General features: G+C 47.3%; 1 protein-coding gene across 7 annotated transcripts in view; it reads left to right on the forward strand.

Annotated features, from left to right (window-relative positions):
* The window catches only part of LOC140428147 (RCC1 and BTB domain-containing protein 2-like), a 352,551-nt gene that overhangs the window by 91,645 nt on the left and 240,902 nt on the right, over positions 1-20,004 (forward strand). For 4 of the 7 annotated variants that reach the window (XM_072514263.1, XM_072514262.1, XM_072514265.1 and 1 more), the window contains exons 9-11: positions 5,708-5,834; positions 6,778-6,911; positions 11,042-11,119. In XM_072514263.1, coding sequence (XP_072370364.1) covers positions 5,708-5,834; positions 6,778-6,911; positions 11,042-11,119 — 339 coding nt within the window. The remainder of the gene's footprint in view (positions 1-5,707; positions 5,835-6,777; positions 6,912-11,041; positions 11,120-20,004) is intronic. The other 3 variants (XM_072514264.1, XM_072514266.1, XM_072514268.1) reach the window with 1 other exon arrangement.

Genomic DNA, 20,004 nt, shown 5'->3' on the forward strand with positions numbered 1-20,004 from the left:
AACAAGCTCCACTTATCCAGTGTGCCCAACACTTGCAGCCTACTTCTCCAACCTATCCCCCCCAAGTCACGTCTAATGGCATCATAATTGCCCTTCCCCCAGCTATAACTCTTGCCCTGCGGTGTATACTTATCCCTTTCCATCATTAACGTAAACGTCACCGAATTGTGGTCACTGTCCGCAAAGTGCTCTCCTACCTCCAAATCCAACACCTGGCCTGGTTCATTACCCAAAACCAAATCCAACGTGGCCTCGGCTCTTGTTGGCCTGTCAACATATTGTGTCAGGAAACCCTCCTGCACACACTGTACAAAAAACGACCCATTTAATGTACTCGAACTATATCTTTTCCAGTCAATATTTGGAAAGTTAAAGTCTCCCATAATAACTACTCTGTTACTTTCGCTCTTATCCAGGATCATCCTCGCCATCCTTTCCTCTACATCCCTAGAACTATTTGGAGGCCTATAGAAAACTCCCAACAGGGTGACCTCTCCTTTCCTGTTTCTAACCTCAGCCCATACTACCTCGGAAGATGAGTCCCCATCTAGCATCCTCTCCGCCACCGTAATACTGCTCTTGACTAGCAGCGCCACACCTCCCCCTCTTTTGCCTCCTTCTCTGAGCTTACTAAAACACCTAAACCCCGGAACCTGCAACATCCATTCCTGTCCCTGCTCTATCCATGGGCGTCATTCTCCGACCTCCCGGCCTGGTCGGAGAATGGCCGTTGGCCGCCGTGAATCCCGCCCCCGCCGAAGTCTCCGCTCCCGGAGATTGGGCGGGGGCGGGAATCCGGCCGCGCCGGTTGGCGGGACCCCCCGCTGGATTCTCCGGCCCGAATGGGCCGAAGTCCCGCCCAGGAATTGCCTGTCCCGCCGACGTAAATCAAACCTGGTATTTACCGGCGTGGGCGGGCTCCGGGGTCCTGGGGGGGGGGGCGCGGGGCGATCTGACCCCGGGGGGTGCCCCCACGGTGGCCTGGCCCGCGATCGGGGCCCACCGATCCGCGGGCGGGCCTGTGCCATGGGGGCACTCTTTCCCTTCCGCCTCCGCTACGGCCTCCACCATGGCGGAGGCGGAAGAGACTCCCTCCACTGTGCATGCGCGGGAAACTGTCAGCGGCCGCTGACGCTCCCGCGCATGCGCTGGGAAACTGACAGCGGCCGCTGACGCTCCCGCGCATGCGCCGCATTTCCGCGCCAGCTGGCGGGGCAACAAACGCCATTTCCGCCAGCTGGCGGGGCGGAAATCCCTCCAGCGTCGGCCTAGCCCCTCAATGTTGGGGCTAGGCCGCCAAAGATGCGGAGACTTCCGCATCTTTTTGCCGGCGCGATGCCCGTCTGATTGGCGCCGGCTTTGGCGCCAGTCGGCGGGCATCCCGCCGTTGGGGGAGAATTTCGCCCCATGTCTCCGAAATGGCCACAACATTGAAGTCCCAGGTACCAACCCATGTTGCCAGTTCCCCTACCTTATTTCGTATACTCCTGGCATTGAAGTAGACACACTTCAAACCACCTACCTGAACACTGGCCCCCTCCTGCGACGTCAAATCTGTGCTCCTGACCTCTATACTCTCATTCTCCCGTACCCTAAAACTACAATCCAGGTTCCCATGCCCCTGCAGCATTAGTTTAAACCCCCCCAAAGAGCACTAACAAATCTCCCCCCCCCCCCCCCCCCCCCAAGGATATTTGTGCCCCTCAGGTTCAGATGTAGACCATCCTGTCTGTAGAGGTCCCACCTTCCCCAGAAAGAGCCCCAGTTATCCAGAAATCTGAATCCCTCCCGCCTGCACCATCCCTGTAGCCACGTGTTTAATTGCTCTCCCTATTCCTCATCTCACTATCACGTGGCACGAGCAACAACCCAGAGATAACAACTCTGTTTGTTCTAGTTCTGAGCTTCCATCCTGAAAGCCTGCCTGACATCCTTGTCCCCTTTCCTACCTATGTCGTTAGTGCCAATGTAGACCACGACTTGGGGCTGCTCCCCCTCCCCCTTAAGGACCCGGAAAACACGATCTGAGACATCATGTACCCTTGCACCTGGGAGGCAACATACCAAACGTGATGTTTGGTATGTTCAAACATACCAACTCCGCTTTGGGTCATAATCATCAAATAATGTCTGTCTGTTTTGATAATTATGGTGGCACACAGCTCACTACCAGCCACATGAATAAGTTTCTTTTGAACTAATATCAGGGAAACTAGGGATGGACAGTAAATGCTGATCTAATCAGCGATGCCCACATCCCGGAAATTAATTTTTAAAAAACAATCTCATGCACCTACCAAAACTGTTTGCTAACTAAACAAGACTGGGTTCCTACAAGTTCCGGTTGCCCTAGGTATTTGTGTGTGTTTTTGACAGAGGTGTTGCTGGTCAGATCCTGGAATCAGTTACTCAGTTTAAGAGAATTGAATCTTGGCACCAAATGTGTTTAATAACTTAATCCTTTTGTTGTGCTCAACCAAACAATGTTTCCAAGCAGCAGACATAAGGAAATAAGCAACATTACCTGTTTTCTCTCTGAGACCTTTGTCAATCGTTCTAATCGCTACAAATTGTGAAGATAACCCTCTAAGTGCAAATATTGTGCCATTTATTATGGCGGGACAAGTGTTACTATATACAAGACCCCCCCCCCCCCCACCCCCCAGAAGAATTGTAGTTTCTACAGAACATCCTGATAACTGCCATAACTCTATGCCAGTGACTCAAGACTATCTTGTTATAGTGTTTCACATGCACCCAAAAATAAATAAGTGGCATGAGTCATGCACCTGCAACCACATCCTGTACTTTAGCCGAAGCAAACAACAGTCATCTAAATTGTACCTTGATGCATCCTGAGAATGAACAATTTTATCCATTTCATAATTTCTAGCTACAGTAGAAATCCACAAGCCATCAATGAGTTTTTTAAAAAAGCAGCAGAAACTTATACCAAGTCCTAATCTGGCGCCTCGGCAATCCTGCTGATTTGTTGGTGACCAAATTGATGGGCTGTTCTGTAAGCCCGGAAACTATTTTCAGCAGTGGTATTCTGAGTACTGATGGCAGCAATCTGAGCTTCCACTGCAGCACTTAGACCTTTGACAAAACTGCTTGTACTGCAATGGAAACTGATATTGCTCATAGATATGGCATAACTTCCACATGTATGCTGATGTAGGTGAGAACCGGTTCCATGTTGGAAAGAGTCATCTCCAAGCTCTCTGCAAAACCATGTATGTACCATATTGTGCTGGAATGCTCCATGCTTCTTGACATTGGATGCAGACTTTTCAGTGCAGTAAACATTTGGTTGTGGTACATCTTTAGTCTTGTTCTGTAACCTGGCACAGTACTCATAGAAGGTAGAACATGGGAGGTCGGTCAGGAATGTGTTAACATGGAGGCTGGAAGTGATTAAGGCATGGATGAGGCTTTCAACAGCAGAAGAGTTGAGGCAGGGCAGTCGGGCAATGTTATGGAGACGGAATTGGGTACGAGTGATCGCGTGGATTTGTGATTGAAAGTTAATCTCAATCAAATATGAAGCCAAAGTTGCCTCGGGCAGTTGTTCGGGGGAGTCATGGATTTGTTGGCTAGGGAGTGGGGAGTTTGTGGTGGGGCCTGAAGACAATGACTATGATTATCCCAATATTTAATTAGAGGACAGTGCAAAAGTCAGGCAAGCTGAATAATAGTTTAGAGACAGTGGAGGAGTGGAAAAATGTGGTGGTGAGGTCAAGCTGGGTGTTGTCACTGTACATGTGGAAATTGTGTTTTCAGAAGATATTTCCAAGGCTCCGTATAGATGAGAGATCTAGGATGATCAGGAGCAATAGATGGCTCTGACTGTGGAAACAAATCCTCTCATGCTCTGCATGGTGAAACCAGATATAGTGACTGACGATTTATTTATGTTTTGGTTTCTCCCAGTTGAAGGAATGAAGATGGGACGAGAGAGTGGGCGCGATTTGATGGCCTTGTCACGCCTGACTTGGTGGTGCGACGAGGCTGTTGAATCTTATGGTGAAGTTGTGTATGGTGCTAAAGTTGCTGAATGTTGATGCAATCCAGTTCAGTGGGGAATATGCCATCACAGTTCAGACCTTTGGAGAGACTCAGGAGGCGATATACACATTGCAAAGGGTTCAGCCTCTGTTGACATAGCTGGTCCACTTGAGCTTCTGGTCTGTGGTAACCCCTTCATGAGTTTACAAGTGGGTGATGGTTGGGTCTTTTCTTATTGGAGACTCTCATTGCCTAGCACAGTTGTATTTTTAATTCTTATTCTGCTAAATCTAAGGACAAACAAGTCTCCTGCTGCGACATGTTTATTTATTTTCACAGAGGCACTGGGTAAACATTAAGAATGAGCTTGTAGGGCTGCACAATGGCGCAGTGGTTAGCCCTGCTGCCTCACGGCACCGAGGTCCCAGATTCGGTCCCGGCTCTGGGTCATTGTCCGTGTGGAGTTTGCACATTCTCCCGTGTTTGCGTGGGTTTCACCCCCACAACCCAAAGATGTGCAGGGTAGGTGGATTGGCCTTGCACAATTGCCCCTTAATTGGAAAAAATGAATTGGGTACTCTAATATATATAAAAAAAGAATGAGCTTGAATTCACATCATGGCCCAAAGCACTTAATAGCCAATTAAATATTTTTGCAAAGTGAGGGCAGCATGGTGGCGCAGTGGTTAGCACTGCCACCTCATAGCACTGAGGACCCGGGTTTGATCCCGACCCTGGGTCACTGTCCATCTGGCGTTTGCACATTCTCCCCGTGTCTGCGTGGGTCTCACCCCCACAAACCCAAAGATGTGCAGGGTAGGTAGATTGGCCACCCTAAATTGCCCACACTAAATTGCCCCTTAATTGGAAAACAAAAAATTGGGTATTTTAAATTTAAATTTAAAAATAAAAATAAAAGATTGGTGATTGGCGAAGAGGAAATGGGAACTTCTGGCATAGTAAATAAACATCAGTCTGGAATGTTTAGGTTGAAGGACCTGTTTTTGTGCGATAGTTTCTGTGTAATTTGGTCTTCTGAGAATCATTGATGCAATTTCTGTCTGAGTGAAAAGACTTGGATCAAATCTCCATTTCAAACAATTAATTTTTCCCAGTATGAGAACCTTTGGCTGTGCAATTAAAAAGATAAGTAAGTTGTAGACTTCAAAGCAAGAGACCTCAAGAGGCTCATTACTGGGGAGACCAGAAAGAAGAAGTACAATCCTTTCCTACAATACATTTTTTTTTGCTGCAAGGTCTGATTGTTTCTTTGCGTGTTACCTTTACATTTTTTACAAAGCTGCAGAAAGTGTACTTGTAAGAGCGGTTCACGGTTGCACCTACAGACAGCTTGAAGTGAATATTGCTGAGGACTTCTCCCAGTAATCAGTTATATGCTGCACTCAATGAGAGTATTGCTGAGCATATTTGAAGTGAACTGAATTTCAGCAAATGTTCTGGGAAAAATGTTTATTTTGAAATATTTGCGCGCAAAACAGGATTTGTGAAAAAAGATTTGTGAAAAAAATGGTGATGTATTTTGAATGGATCCCATGATCGTTAGATTTTTAAAAATCAGAATATGTTTTTGTTTTTCAAAAAAGTAATGGAGTTTATTTTTGTTCCTTATTCTTGTCCTTTACTAGTTCCATTTCCTTTTCCCGCAATCTAATTTGCACCTGTTCTTCTGGTATTATAGAAAGTGACAATCACTTGACAGTGGCACAATCAATGAAGAAAGAATTTGATAGCACGGAAACCTCGGATCTAAAGTTCCTTGTGGATGGAAAGATTATCCATGCTCACAAAGCTGTTCTCAAAATAAGGTAGTGGCCCAAAGTCTTCAGAGACCCACTCATAGCAGTAATTGTTAATAAGTGTGAGAAATAGTTCACTGTTAAAATTGATGAGCGATTTCCTTTATGTTCAGAACTACTCTAAAATCTGACTGCAAACCCTTGTCTTAAAAGGTGCCTTGGGTGATTTTTCAGAGAAAGCTCTGCAGATTTTGTTTGTTTGAAATATTCAGACCAGTTGTCCCCCATGATGAATTCAATTTTAGCATGGCTTCAGTTTTATATACTGTGTGAAGTCCCTTTGTTATCATTTGGGCTTTTAAATTCTCTTCCTTGTGTTCACATTCCTCCATGGCCCCGTCACTCCCTATTTCATTAACCAACTTCAGCCGTACTCTTGAGTACTTTGCCTTTCTTCATTTCTGGCCCCTGGTACAACCCTTTATCCCACTTTGGCAACCCAGTATTCAGTCATCTAATGTGGATACATCAGCTTTACAATGGTTGAACTTGTATTCCTCTCCACCACGGCCCATTAGCCCTGCTAACTTACCTCTACACTTTTATGTTGGATTTTTCTCGGAGCAGTGTTCCTTTCACTACCCCCCAAAAAGACACAGTAAGAAGTCTTACAACACCAGGTTAAAGTCCAACAGGTTCATTTGGAATCACTAGCTTTCGGACTGCAGCTCCTTCATCAGGTTCACCTAGCGCTCCGAAAGCTAGTGATTCCAAACAAACCTGTTGGACTTTAACCTGGTGTTGTAAGACTTCTTACTGTGCCCACCCCAGTCCAACACCGGCATTTCCACATCATGGCCCCAGAAAAACAAATGTGGATCTAGAGAATACATGTAAGGCTATTAAAATGCAATCTCAATGTACTTTTTTGTGTTTCAAGTTCAGTCTTTTGGCGCTTCAATTTCTTGCAGTAGGCTTTATTATAAACTGTTTTATCATTTCATTTGAACAGGTGTGAACACTTCCGATCCATGCTCCATGATGATGATGTGATTGAAATCGATCAGTTTAGCTATCCAGTGTACCGTGCCTTTCTAGAATACTTGTATACAGACTCTGTCACCCTACCTCCCGAGGATGCGATAGGTACTGTATATTGGCTATTTAATAGATATGTGTATTTGAATTATGGACAGCACGGCACAGTGGTTAGTACTGTCGCTTCACAGCGCCAGGGATACAGGTTCTATTCCCGGCTTGGGTCACTATCTGTGAGGAGGCTTCACGTTTTCCCCGTGTCTGCGTGGGTTTCCTCCCACAAGTCCCGAAAGACGTGCTGTTAGGTGAATTGGACATTCTGAATTCTCTCTCTGTGTACCCGAACAAACGTCGTCGTGTGGCGACTAGGGACTTTTCATAGTAACTTCATTACAGTGTTAATGTACGCCTACTTGTGAAACTAATAAAGATTATTATTACAGAAATTAGGAAAATTAGAACCATAGGTGTTCTAAAGATGAATAGGTTTATAGGGAGAAAAAATAATATTACTTTTCAGAGTTGCCACAGTAACTGATTACTGTGTATATCAGTAATGTGTATATATAATCAAGTAACTTGATTATAAATGTTTATAATCAAAGAGAAAATGCTAGAAAATCTCAGCAGGTCTGGCAGCATCTGTAGGGAGAGAAAAGAGCTAACGTTTCGAGTCCAGGCGACCCTTTGTCAAAACTGCCAGACTTGCTGAGATTTTCCCGCATTTTCTCTTTGGTTTCAGATTCCAGCATCCGTAGTAATTTGCTTTGATACATTTATAATATTGGGCAACCTCCCCTGCTGGTCTGGCACATCTGTGAAGGGAGGAACTGAGATCATGTTTTGAGTCCAAAATGATGTTGTCATTCTAAAGGAAAGAGGTTCTGACCCAGTGACAGTGAAGGAACAGTGATATATTTCTACGCCCGGATGGTATGTGATTTAGAGGGGCACTTTTCCCCACTTTTCCTTGGAGCGTAGGAGGCTTAGGGGTGATCTTATAGAGGTCTATAAAATAATGAGGGGCATAGATAAGGTAGATAGTCAACATCTTTTCCCAAAGGTAGGGGAGTCTAAAACTAGAGGGCATAGGTTTAAGGTGAGAGGGGAGAGATTCAGAAGGGCCCAGAGGGGCAATTTCTTCACTCAGAGGGTAGTGAGCGTCTGGAATGGGCTGCCAGAGGTAGTAGTAGAGGCGGGTACAATTGTGTCTTTTAAAAAACATTTAGATAGTTACATGGTTAAGATGGGTATAGAGGGTTATGGGCCAAGTGCGGGCAACTGGGACTAGCTTAATGGTAAAAACTGGGCGGCATGGACTGGTTGGGCCGAAGGGCCTGTTTCCATGCTGTAAACTTCTATGATTCTATGATTCTACTAGTCGGTGGTTAGATTCATATGCATCTGCTCCTTCCTCCCACAGTCTAGGTGGGATAGCACAGTACGAAGTCTTACAACACCAGGTTAAAGTCCAACAGGTTTGTTTCGATGTCACTAGCTTTCGGAGCGCTGCTCCTTCCTCAGGTGAATGAAGAGGTCTGTTCCAGAAACACATATATAGACAAATTCAAAGATGCCAAACAATGCTTGGAATGCGAGCATTAGCAGGTGATTAAATCTTTACAGATCCAGAGATGGGGTAACCCCAGGTTAAAGAGGCGTGAATTGTACCAAGCCAGGACAGTTGGTAGGATTTCGCAGGCCAGATGGTGGGGGATGAATGTAATGCGACATGAATCCCAGGTCCCGGTTGATGAACGGACATCGCGCAACAATCACCAGGCAGGAATGTTCCCTTCCAGTCGGGGAACACTTCAGCAGTCAAGGGCATTCAGCCTCTGATCTCCGGGTAAGCGTTCTCCAAGGCGGCCTTCAGGACCCGCGACAACGCAGAATCGCCGAGCAGAAACTTATAGCCAAGTTCCGCACACATGAGTGCGGCCTCAACCGGGACCTGGGATTCATGTCGCATTACATTCATCCCCCACCATCTGGCCTGCGAAATCCTACCAACTGTCCTGGCTTGGTACAATTCACGCCTCCTTAACCTGGGGTTACCCCATCTCTGGATCTGTAAAGATTTAATCACCTGCTAATGCTCGCATTCCAAGCATTGTTTGGCATCTTTGAATTTGTCTATATATGTGTTTCTGGAACAGACCTCTTCATTCACCTGAGGAAGGAGCAGCGCTCTGAAAGCTAATGACATCGAAACAAACCTGTTGGACTTTAACCTGGTGTTGTAAGACTTCGTACTGTGCTCACCCCAGTCCAACGCCGGCATCTCCACATCATAGGTGGGATAGGTCATTGGGTTGGTGAGTTGCTGCAGTGTATCATGTAGATCATAGAATTTACAAGGAGACCATTCGGCACATGGAGTCAGCACCGGCTCTTGGAAAGAGCACCCACCTCCACCCTATCCCCGTAACTCAGTAACCCCACCCAACCTTTTTGGACACTAAGGGCAACTTAGCATGGGCCATCCACTAATCTGCACATCTTTGGACTGTGGGAGGAAACCCACGCAGGCACAGGGAGAACATGCAGACTCCGCACAGACAGCAACCCAAGCCGGGAATCGAACCTGGGACCCTGAAGCTGGGAAGCAACTGTGTTAACCACTGTGCTACCGTGCTGCCTAGATGATGTACACACTGCTGCCTCAGTGCACTGGGGCCAAAGGGAGTAAATATTTTAAGGCTGTCTATGGGATGCCAATCAAGCGGCTGTTTTATCTTGGATGGGTTTGAGCTTCTTGAGTGTAGCTGCAGCTGCACTCATCCAGGACAGTATTTCACTATACCCTTATCTTATAGATGGTGGGCAGGCTTAAGGGAATCATCATGTGAGTTATTTGCTGCAGAAACTCCATCTGACCTGTTCTTGTAGCCATAGTACTTTTATGGCTGGTCCAGTTAGCTTTTTGGTCAATGGTGACTGCCAGGCCATTGATAGGGGCATCAGCAATGGTAACATCATTGAGAGAATGGAAAAATTGCTTTACCTCTCCATCCAGTGGCCATAGCTTGCAACTGCATACAGATGCTAACCATAACCATCTCCACATCATCTTTTAAACTGCAGTAAAAGCAAAATACTGCGGATGTTGGAAATTTGAAACAACGACAGAAAATGCTGGATAAACTGAGCAGGTGGGGCAGCAAATGTGGAGAGAGAAACTTTTGGAGCCCATATGACTCTTCAGGGCAGCACTGTTGCACAGTGAATAGCATTGTGGCTTCACTGCGCCAGGGTCCCAGGTTCGATTCCCTGCTGTGTCACTGTCTGTGCGGATTCTACACGTTCTCCCCGTGTCTTCATGGGTTTCCTCCGGGTGCTCCGATTTCCTCCCACAGTCGTGCAGGTTAGGTGGTTTGGCCATCCTAAATTGCCCTTAGTGTCCCAAAAAAGTTAGATGAGATTATTGGGTTAGGGTGGAAGTGAGGTCTTAAGTGGGTTGGCGCAGACTCGATGGGCCGAATGACCTCCTTCTGCACTGTATGTTCTATGTTCAGAGCTCAAGAGGGGTAGAAATGTGCTAGGTTATATAGTTGGGAGGCGGAGCAAGATAGGTCGGAGCTACGGAGAGATTGACAAAGATGTCATGGCCACCACAAAGGGAGTGTTAATGGTAGCATTAAGGACTAAAGAAGGTGCTGATAGTGGCATAAAGCTAAAACAGCCACACTCTTGGAAGTGTTGATGGCCACCTGAGTAGAATATGGATGCCAAGGGGAGGCCAGGAGCTGGTCAGGCCAACCCACAGCAAATGACTGGGAGGGGGCTGCTCAGGTTCGGCTAGTGTCCACCAGCATGTCCCGGTGCAAACCTTGCAGCAGCCAGAAGTAAATCACGTTCCCCAAATCGAAGAAATAATCCCAGATCAGTACAGACTACCCTGCAGCCAATACTGTGAGAGTGTTCCTGTACTTACAGCGAAGATTTTTAAAAAATATATAAATTTAGTGTACCCAATTCATTTTTCTTTCCAATTATGAAGCAATTTAGCATGGCCAATCCACCTACCCTGCACATCTTTGGGTTGTGGGGACGAAACCCACGCAAACACAAGGAGATTGTGCAAACTCCACACGGACAGTGATCCGGAGCCGGGATTGGCGCCGTGAGACAGCAATGCTAACCACTGCGCCACCATGCTGCCCCCACAAGGAAGATTTCTGAAAGATTCCTTTTAGTTGTGGTTCAGATGCCATTCAGTTTTTTTTTTATTGCAGGTAGCATTTGCTATGTCCAGTGCAGTTGCTATGAGCAGAAAGATAGACAAGTGACAATGTTCTATCCAAGTCAGCAAGGTAAACTAAATAAAAAGACATGGAGGGAATGGAGAGGATGTAGGGAAGATTTACCAGTATGATACCAGAAATGTGTGGAGTATATGGTATCAGGAAAGGATTCACAGCCTTAGGTCTTTGCTCTTGGAAAACGAAGGTGACTTCATAAAGATTTTTTAAATTATGAAAGGATTTGATAAAGTGTACACCAAGAGAATGTTTCCCTTTGTTGGGGAGAACATAACTGGAGGCCATTAATACAAGGTTGTCAACAAGAAATCCAATAAGCCTCCGGTAAGGCTGGTAATGTGGAACGTCCGGGGACTGAATGGGCCGGTTAAAAGGTCGCGGGTGTTCTTGCATCTCAGGAGCTTGAAAGCGGGGGTGGTCTTTTTGCAGGAGACACACCTCCGTGAGAAGGACCAGGTTAGGTTAAGGAAGGGGTGGGTCGGGCAGGTTTTTTCACTCTCCGTTTGATTTGAAATCGAGGGGAGTGGCGATTTTAATGAGCAAAAAAATGGGATTTGTGAGTGCGAAGGAGGTGAAGGATCCAGGTGGGAGATATGAGATTGGAAGGTGCACTGGTGGTGTTGGTAAATGTGTATGCCCCAAATTAGGATAATCTGGGTTTTATGGGGGGCTTGTGGGCAGCGATCCTGGATTTGGCCACCCACCAGTTGATCACGGGAGGAGATTTTATCTGTGTCCTAGCGCCGAGGGTCGATTGGTCGAACCCCAGGTCGATGCGTAGGGTGGAATGACAAGGGAGCTGGGGGGGTTTATGGAGAGGATGGGTAAGGTGGATCCATGGCGCTTTCAGAACCCAGGGGGAAGGGAGTATTCTTTCTTTTCACACGTCTATAAAGTGTATTCGAGGATTGATTACTTTAGAACATAGAAAAATACAGCACAGAACAGGCCCTTTGGCCCACGATATTGTGCCGAACCTTTGTCCTAGATTAATCATAGATTATCATTGAATTTACAGTGCAGAAGGAGGCCATTCGGCCCAGTGAGTCTGCACCGGCTCTTGGAAAGAGCACCCTACCCAAAGTCAACACCTCCACCCAACACTAAGGGCAATTTTGGACACTAAGGGCAATTTTGGACACTAAGGGCAATTTGGACACTAAGGGCAATTTGGACACTAAGGGCAATTTATCATGGCCAATCCACCTAACCTGCACATCTTTGGACTGTGGGAGGAAACCAGAGCACCCGGAGGAAACCCACGCAGACACGGGGAGGATGTGCAGACTCCGCACAGACAGTGACCCAAGCCGGAATCGAACCTGGGACCCTGGAGCTGTGAAGCAATTGTGCTATCCACAATGCTACCATGCTGCCCTTAAGAACAAATAAATCTACACTATATCATTTTACCGTAATCCATGTACCTATCCAATAGCTGCTTGAAGGTCCCTAATGTTTCCGACTCAACTACTTCCACAGGCAGTGCATTCCATGCCCCCACTACTCTCTGGGTAAAGAACCTACCTCTGACATCCCCCCCTATATCTTCCACCATTCACCTTAAATTTATGTCCCCTTGTAATGGTTTGTTCCACCCGGGGGAAAAGTCTCTGACTGTCTACTCTATCTATTCCCCTGATCATCTTATAAACCTCCATCAAGTCGCCCCTCATCTTTCTCCGTTCTAATGAGAAAAGGCCTAGCACCCTCAACCTTTCCTCATAAGACCTACTCTCCATTCCAAGCAACATCCTGGTAAATCTCCTTTGCACCTTTTCCAAAGCTTCCACATCCTTCCTAAAATGAGGCGACCAGAACTGTACACAGTACTCCAAATGTGGCCTTACCAAAGTTTTGTACAGCTGCATCATCACCTCACGGCTCTTAAATTCAATCCCTCTGTTAATGAACGCTAGCACACCATATGCCTTCTTCACAGCTCTATCCACTTGAGTGGCAACTTTCAAAGATGTATGAACATAGACCCCAAGATCTCTCTGCTCCTCCACATTGCCAAGAACTCTACCGTTAACCTTGTATTCCGCATTCATATTTGTCCTTCCAAAATGGACAATCTCACACTTTTCAGGGTTAAACTCCATCTGCCACTTCTCAGCCCAGCTCTGCATCCTATCTATGTCTCTTTGCAGCCGACAACAGCCCTCCTCACTATCCACAACTCCACCAATCTTCGTATCATCTGCAAATTTACTGACCTACCCTTCAACTCCCTCATCCAAGTCAGAAATGAAAATCACAAACAGCAGAGGACCCAGAACTGATCCCTGCGGTACGCCACTGGTAACTGGGATCCAGGCTAAATATTTGCCATCCACCACCGCTCTCTGACTTCTATCGGTTAGCCAGTTCATTATCCGACTGGCCAAATTTCCCACTATCCCATGCCTCCTTACTTTCTGCAGAAGCCTACCTTGGGGAACCTGATCAAATGCCTTACTAAAATCCATGTGCACTACATCCACTGCTTTACTTTCATCCACATGCTTGGTCACCTCCTCAAATAATTCAATAAGACTTGTAAGGCAAGACCTACCCCTCACAAATCCGTGCTGACTATCCCTAATCAAGCAGTGTTTTTCCAGATGCTCAGAAATCCTATCCTTCAGTACCCTTTCCATGACTTTGCCTACCACCGAAGTAAGACTAACTGGCCTGTAATTCCCAGGGTTATCCCTAGTTCCTTTTTTGAACAGGGGCACGACATTCGCCACTCTCCAATCCCCTGGTCAACCCCTGTTGACAGTGAGGACGAAAAGATCATTGCAATTTCATCTCTTGCTTTGTTGCTCGTTTTAGCCTTAGTTTAATTGCTTTTGTTCTATCACCTTTGCTCTTGAGTTGCCGGGTATCTTTCTGATACCGCCACGTGGTTCAAGTCCGAGTAATGATCAATAATCCAACACACCGCTCAGTAAGAGTTAAATCAACGCACATTTATTATATACAGTAATCAATACTTATACATTAATTCTACTTCTAAGCTACTTCCTACAACTAACAGGCCAATACTTAACTTTGGAAATGGCCCACCAGGTCAGGGAAACAAATGGCCTTTCGTATGGGTTCTGAGCCTGCGGGATTCAAAGCTGGTCTTGGTCGATAGCCAGGAGCGCCTATCTTGTGGCGAGCGTTGAAGTAAGACTTACGATTTTAGAGGCTGTTGCAGAAGGTCAGCAGAAGGGTCTCGAAGGATGGAGAGAGGAGAAGAAGGGTCTATTTGAACTTGGACCCTATTCTTATAGCCCCCAGGGACTTCCCGCCTTTCGGGGCGGTCCCTGTACCTGGTTCCAAGTGATTGGACTTCGTCCCAATCACTTGGTTCGATATTCTCCAATGCTGGAGCGATTCCTTGATCGATGGGCGGTTTTGGGGTGGTCGTTCACCTCTCTTTGTGTAGGCTCCTGCTGGCGCCGAAAAGTCTGGGTTGGCTTTGTGTGTCTAATTTGTTGCACATTGTTCCCGGGGATTGCTACTTAATATTCGGATGGCTGGTGTGTTGTTATGCTGATGGCTGCAGGTATCGATTCTGTCTGGCCTCCCCAGAGGCGAATACACAGTTTTACCTGCAGCTGCCTGTTTGAGTCCTGTTGGCTGATTTTCCCATCAGCCTCTTTACCATTTTAAATCGGGGTTTGGCCATTCTAATCGGGAGTTAGCCATTTTAATCCTTGGATATATCCCGTCAGGCCCGGGGGCCTTGTCTATCCTCAAGTTTTTCAAAATGCCCAACACATCTTCCTTCCTAACAAGTATTTCCTCGAGCTTACCAGTCTGTTTCACACTGTCCTCTCCAACAATATGGCCCCTCTCATTTGTAAATACAGAAGAAAAGTACTCGTTCAAGACCTCTCTTATCTCTTCAGACTCAATACACAATCTCCCACTACTGTCCTTGATCGGACCTACCCTCGCTCTAGTCATTCTCATATTTCTCACATATGTGTAAAAGGCCTTGGGGTTTTCCATGATCCAACCAGCCAAAGATTGTTCATGCCCTCTCTTAGCTCTCCTAATCCCTTTCTTCAGTTCCCTCCTGGCTATCTTGTATCCCTCCAACGCCCTGTCTGAACCTTGTTTCCTCAGCCTTACATAAGTCACCTTTTTCCTCTTAACAAGACATTCAACCTCTCTTGTCAACCATGGTTCCCTCACTCGACCATCTCTTCCCTGCCTGACAGGGACATACATATCAAGGACACGTAGTACCTGTTCCTTGAACAAGTTCCACATTTCACTTGTGTCCTTCCCTGACAGCCTATGTTCCCAACTTATGCACTTCAATTCTTGTCTGACAACATCGTATTTACCCTTCCCCCAATTGTAAACCTTGCCCTGTTGCACACCTATCCCTCTCCATTACTAAAGTGAAAGTCACAGAATTGTGGTCACTATCTCCAAAATGCTCCCCCACTAACAAATCTATCACTTGCCCTGGTTCATTACCAAGTACTAAATCCAATATTGCCCCTCCTCTGGTCGGACAATCTACATACAGTGTTAGAAAAGCTTCCTGGACACACTGCACAAACACCACCCCATCCAAACTATTTGATCTAAAGAGTTTCCACTCAATGTTTGGGAAGTTAAAGTCACCCATGACTACTACCCTGTGACTTCTGCACCTTTCCAAAATCTGTTTCCCAATCTGTTCCTCCACATCTCTGCTATTATTGGGGGGCCTATAGAAAACTCCTAACAAGGTGACTGCTCCTTTTCTATTTCTGACTTCAACCCATACTACCTCAGTAGGCTGATACTCCTTGAACTGCCTTTCTGCAGCTGTTATACTATCTCTAATTAACAATGCCACCCCCCCCCACCTCTTTTACCACCCTCCCTAATCTTATTGAAACATCTATAACCAGGGACCTCCAACAACCATTTCTGCCCCTCTTCTATCCAAGTTTCCGTGATTGCCACCACATCGTAGACCCAAGTACCGATCCATGCCTTAAGTTCACCCACCTTATTCCTGATGCTTCTTGCGCTAAAGTATACACACTTCAACCCATCTCCGTGCCTGCAAGTACACTCCTTTGTCAGTGTTCCCTTCCCCACTGCCTCATTACACGCTTTGGCGTCCTGAATATCGGCTACCTTAGTTGCTGGACTACAAATCCGATTCCCATTCCCCTGCCAAATTAGTTTAAACCCTCCCGAAGAGTACTAGAAAACCTCCCTCCCAGGATATTGGTGCCCCTCTGGTTCAGATGCAACCCGTCCTGCTTGTACAGGTCCCACCTTCCCCAGAATGCACTCCAATTATCCAAATACCTGAAGCCCTCCCTCCTACACCATTCCTGCAGCCACGTGTTCAGCTGCACTCTCTCCCTATTCCTAGCCTCGCTATCACGTGGCACCGGCAACAAACCAGAGATGACAACTCTGTCTGTCCTGGCTTTTAACTTCCAGCCTAACTCCCTAAACTCGTTTATTACCTCCACACCCCTTTTCCTACCTACGTCGTTGGTACCAATGTGCACCACGACTTCTGGCTGCTCCCCCTCCCCCTTAAGGATCCTGAAGACACGATCCGAGACATCCCTGGCATCCAGGAGGCAACATACCTTCCGGGAGTCTCGCTCGCGACCACAGAATCTCCTATCTATTCCCCTAACCATTGAATCTCCTACAACTATTGCTTTTCTATTCTCCCCCCTTCCCTTCTGAGCCCCAGAACCAGACTCAGTGCCAGAGATCTGGACGCTAGGGCCTTCCCCCGGTAGGTCATCCCCCCCCCAACAGCATCCAAAACGGTATACTTGTTTTGAAGGGGAACGGCCACGAGGGATCCCTGCACTGTTTGCCTGTTTTTTTTTCCCCCCTGACTGTAACCCAGCTATTCTTGTCCTGTACCTTGGGTGTGGTTACCTCCCTGTAACTCTTCTCTATCACCCCCTCTGCCTCCCGGATGATCCGAAGTTCATCCAGCTTCAGCTCCAGTTCCCTAACACGGTCTTTGAGGAGCTGGAGTTGGGTGCACTTTCCGCAGGTATAGCCAGCGGGGACACCGGTGGTTTCCCTCACCACCCACATCCTACAGGAGGAGCATGCAACTGGTCTAGCCTCCATCCCCTCTTACCTTACAGAATATAGCTGCCCTGTGGACCAACTGGATCTCCGCCCTCTGACTCTGCTCCCAGTCAGCTGCACTTTCTGTAAACTCCTGGCTCTCTTCTCACTCTTTGAGGAAATGTAGGAAACAAAATGGAAGGAGCACCTTACTCCCTCCTCACCTAACTCCCTCAGTCACCAAACTCTCACTATAGCATTCGCATACACCAAATTCAGCACTCCCTCAGTCACCAAACTCTCACTATAGCACTCAAATGCACCAAATTCAGCACTCAGTGCAAACAAAGTCTGCACTGTAGGGGATCACTTTTATACTGTGAATCTAGCCTCTGAAAACTGGCCTAATCCATTTAACTAATTAACAAGCTCCAGCTGCAAGTGCCTACAAGTAGAAGCTTTGTTTAAAGCTGATTGAAAATTCACCTTCTTCTAAACCAAACAGCAACCTTTAAGTTAATTAACTAAATAAAAGAAAGACTAGTCTTTGGATAAAAAATGAAGCCTTATACTCCCTCAGTCACCAAACTCTCACTATAGCACTCAAATGCACCAAATTCAGCACTCCGTGCAAACAAAGTCTTGTAGTGAGTCGGGAGATTTTGGTTGGGGTGGAGGGGGCAGAGTATGCGGGGATAGTTATCTCGGACCATGCGCCCCACTGGCTTGAGATTCGGTATAGATTGGGACGAGAGCAGAGGCCGGGGTGGATGTTTGATTCGGGATTGTTGGCGGATGGAGGTTTTTGTGATAAGGTGCGGGCGGCGATTAAGGAGTATGTGGAGTTGAATCTGAATGGGGAGGTGTCGCCAGCCATTTTTTTGGGAAGCACTGAAGGCAGTCCGGGGGGAAATTATTTTGTTTAAGGCTCGTGCGGATAGGGAAAGGAGGGAGGAACATGACCGTCTCGTGAACGAGATAGTGGATGTGAACATGAAATATTCGTGGGTGCCCACCGTAGAAGGATTGGTGAGGAGGAAAAAGTTGCAGGTGCAGTTTGACAGGCTGACAACGAGGACGGCGGTAGAGCAACTGCGTAGGGCAAGAGGGGTGCAATACGAGTATGGGGAGAATGCGAGCCGCATGCTGGCACACCAGCTACGGAGGCAGGCTGCGTCCAGGGAAATATTGAAGATATGGGCTGGGATTGTGGTGTCAGAGTCAGGGAAGATAAATGAGGCATTTAGGGAGCACTACCAGGGACTTTGAGGCTGACCCGGGGGGGAAGAGGACGGGGCATGGGGCAGTTTCTGGACGAGCTGGAATTTCTCCAGGTGGAGGAAGCAGAGAGGCAGGCGTTGAGGCTGAGCCGGATGGGTACCCGGCGGAATTTTATAAGGAATTTGCGGCGGACCTGGTACCACATCTGATGGGGGAGTTGCTGGAGACGATGGCGCAGGCAGGAATCACATTACCCTGAAAAAAGGGAAGGACCTGTGGAATGTGGGTCGTATAGGCCCATATCAACATTGAACACGAATGTGTATTGGCTAAATTGTTGGTGGGGAGGATGGAAGAGTGTATCCCGGGGGTGGTTGCAGAAGTTCAAACAGGCTTCGTGAAGGGCAGGCAGCTCACGAGTATTATAAGCGAGTAATATATGTTGAATGTGGTGATGAATCCGTCGGGTGCTCTGGTACCAGAGGTGGTGGTGTCCATGGATGCGGACAAGGCATTTGATCGGGTGGAGTGGCGGTACTTGTTCGAGGTTTTGGGAAGGTTTAGGTTTGGGCCGAGATCTGTGGCATGGGTGCGGTTGCTGTATGTGGCACCAAGGGCGAGGTGAGGACAAATGATATGAGCTCATGAAGCATTGACTTGTACCGGGAAACGAGGCAGGGGTGCCCGCTGTTGCCGATGCTGTTTGTGCTGGCCACAGAACCATTGGCGATGGCTCGCAGGGGGTCGGCAGAGTGGCGGGGGATTATGAGGGGACAGCGGGAGCATCGGGTGTCACTCTATGCCGATGACCTCTTGCTGTATGTTTCGGGTCCATTGGAGAGTATGGGAAGGATTCTGAGCCTGCTGGGGAGGTTTGGAGGGTTCTCGGGATACAAACTGAATGTAGGGAAAAGCGAGGTTTACCCGGTGAATGAGCTGGCACAATGGGCTAATTTACAGTAGCGAGGGATAGGTTTAGATATTTGGGGATTCAGGAAACGAGGGAATGGACTGGGCTCCGTAAGTGGAACTTAACAAAGCTGGTGGAGGGGGCCAGGGAGGATCATAAGAAGTGGGATACATTGCACTTAACATTGGCGGGGAGGGTCCAAATGGTGAAAATGAATATTCTGCCGAGGTTCTTTTTTTTTTTAATATAAATGTTTTATTGAAAATTTTTTCCCAAACAACAATTTTTCCCCTCTTACAAAGCAAACGCAACAATAACAATACAGAAATTTTAAACAATACACAAGTAACAAAACCCCTTTATCTTTGACCTAAACTAACCCCCCCCCTCCCCCTGGGTTGCTGCTGCTGGTCATCTGTCTTCCCTCTAACGTTCCCCTAGGTAGTCGAGAAATGGCTGCCACCGCCTGGTGAACCCTTGAGCCGATCCTCTCAGGGCAAACTTTATCTGCTCCAGTTTAATGAACCCCGCCATATCATTTACCCAGGCCTCCAGTCCGGGGGGTTTCGCCTCCTTCCACATGAGTAGGATCCTGCGCCGGGCTACTAGGGACGCAAAGGCCACAACGTCGGCCTCTTTCGCCTCCTGCGCTCCCGGCTCTTCCGCAACTCCAAATAGAGCTAACCCCCAGCCTGGTTTGACCCGGGCCTTCACCACCCGCGAAATCACTCCAGTCACTCCCTTCCAATACCCTTCCAGTGCCGGGCAT

The sequence above is a fragment of the Scyliorhinus torazame genome, chromosome 8 (genome assembly GCF_047496885.1).
Source record: "Scyliorhinus torazame isolate Kashiwa2021f chromosome 8, sScyTor2.1, whole genome shotgun sequence".
In the NCBI taxonomy this organism is placed as follows: domain Eukaryota; kingdom Metazoa; phylum Chordata; class Chondrichthyes; order Carcharhiniformes; family Scyliorhinidae; genus Scyliorhinus; species Scyliorhinus torazame.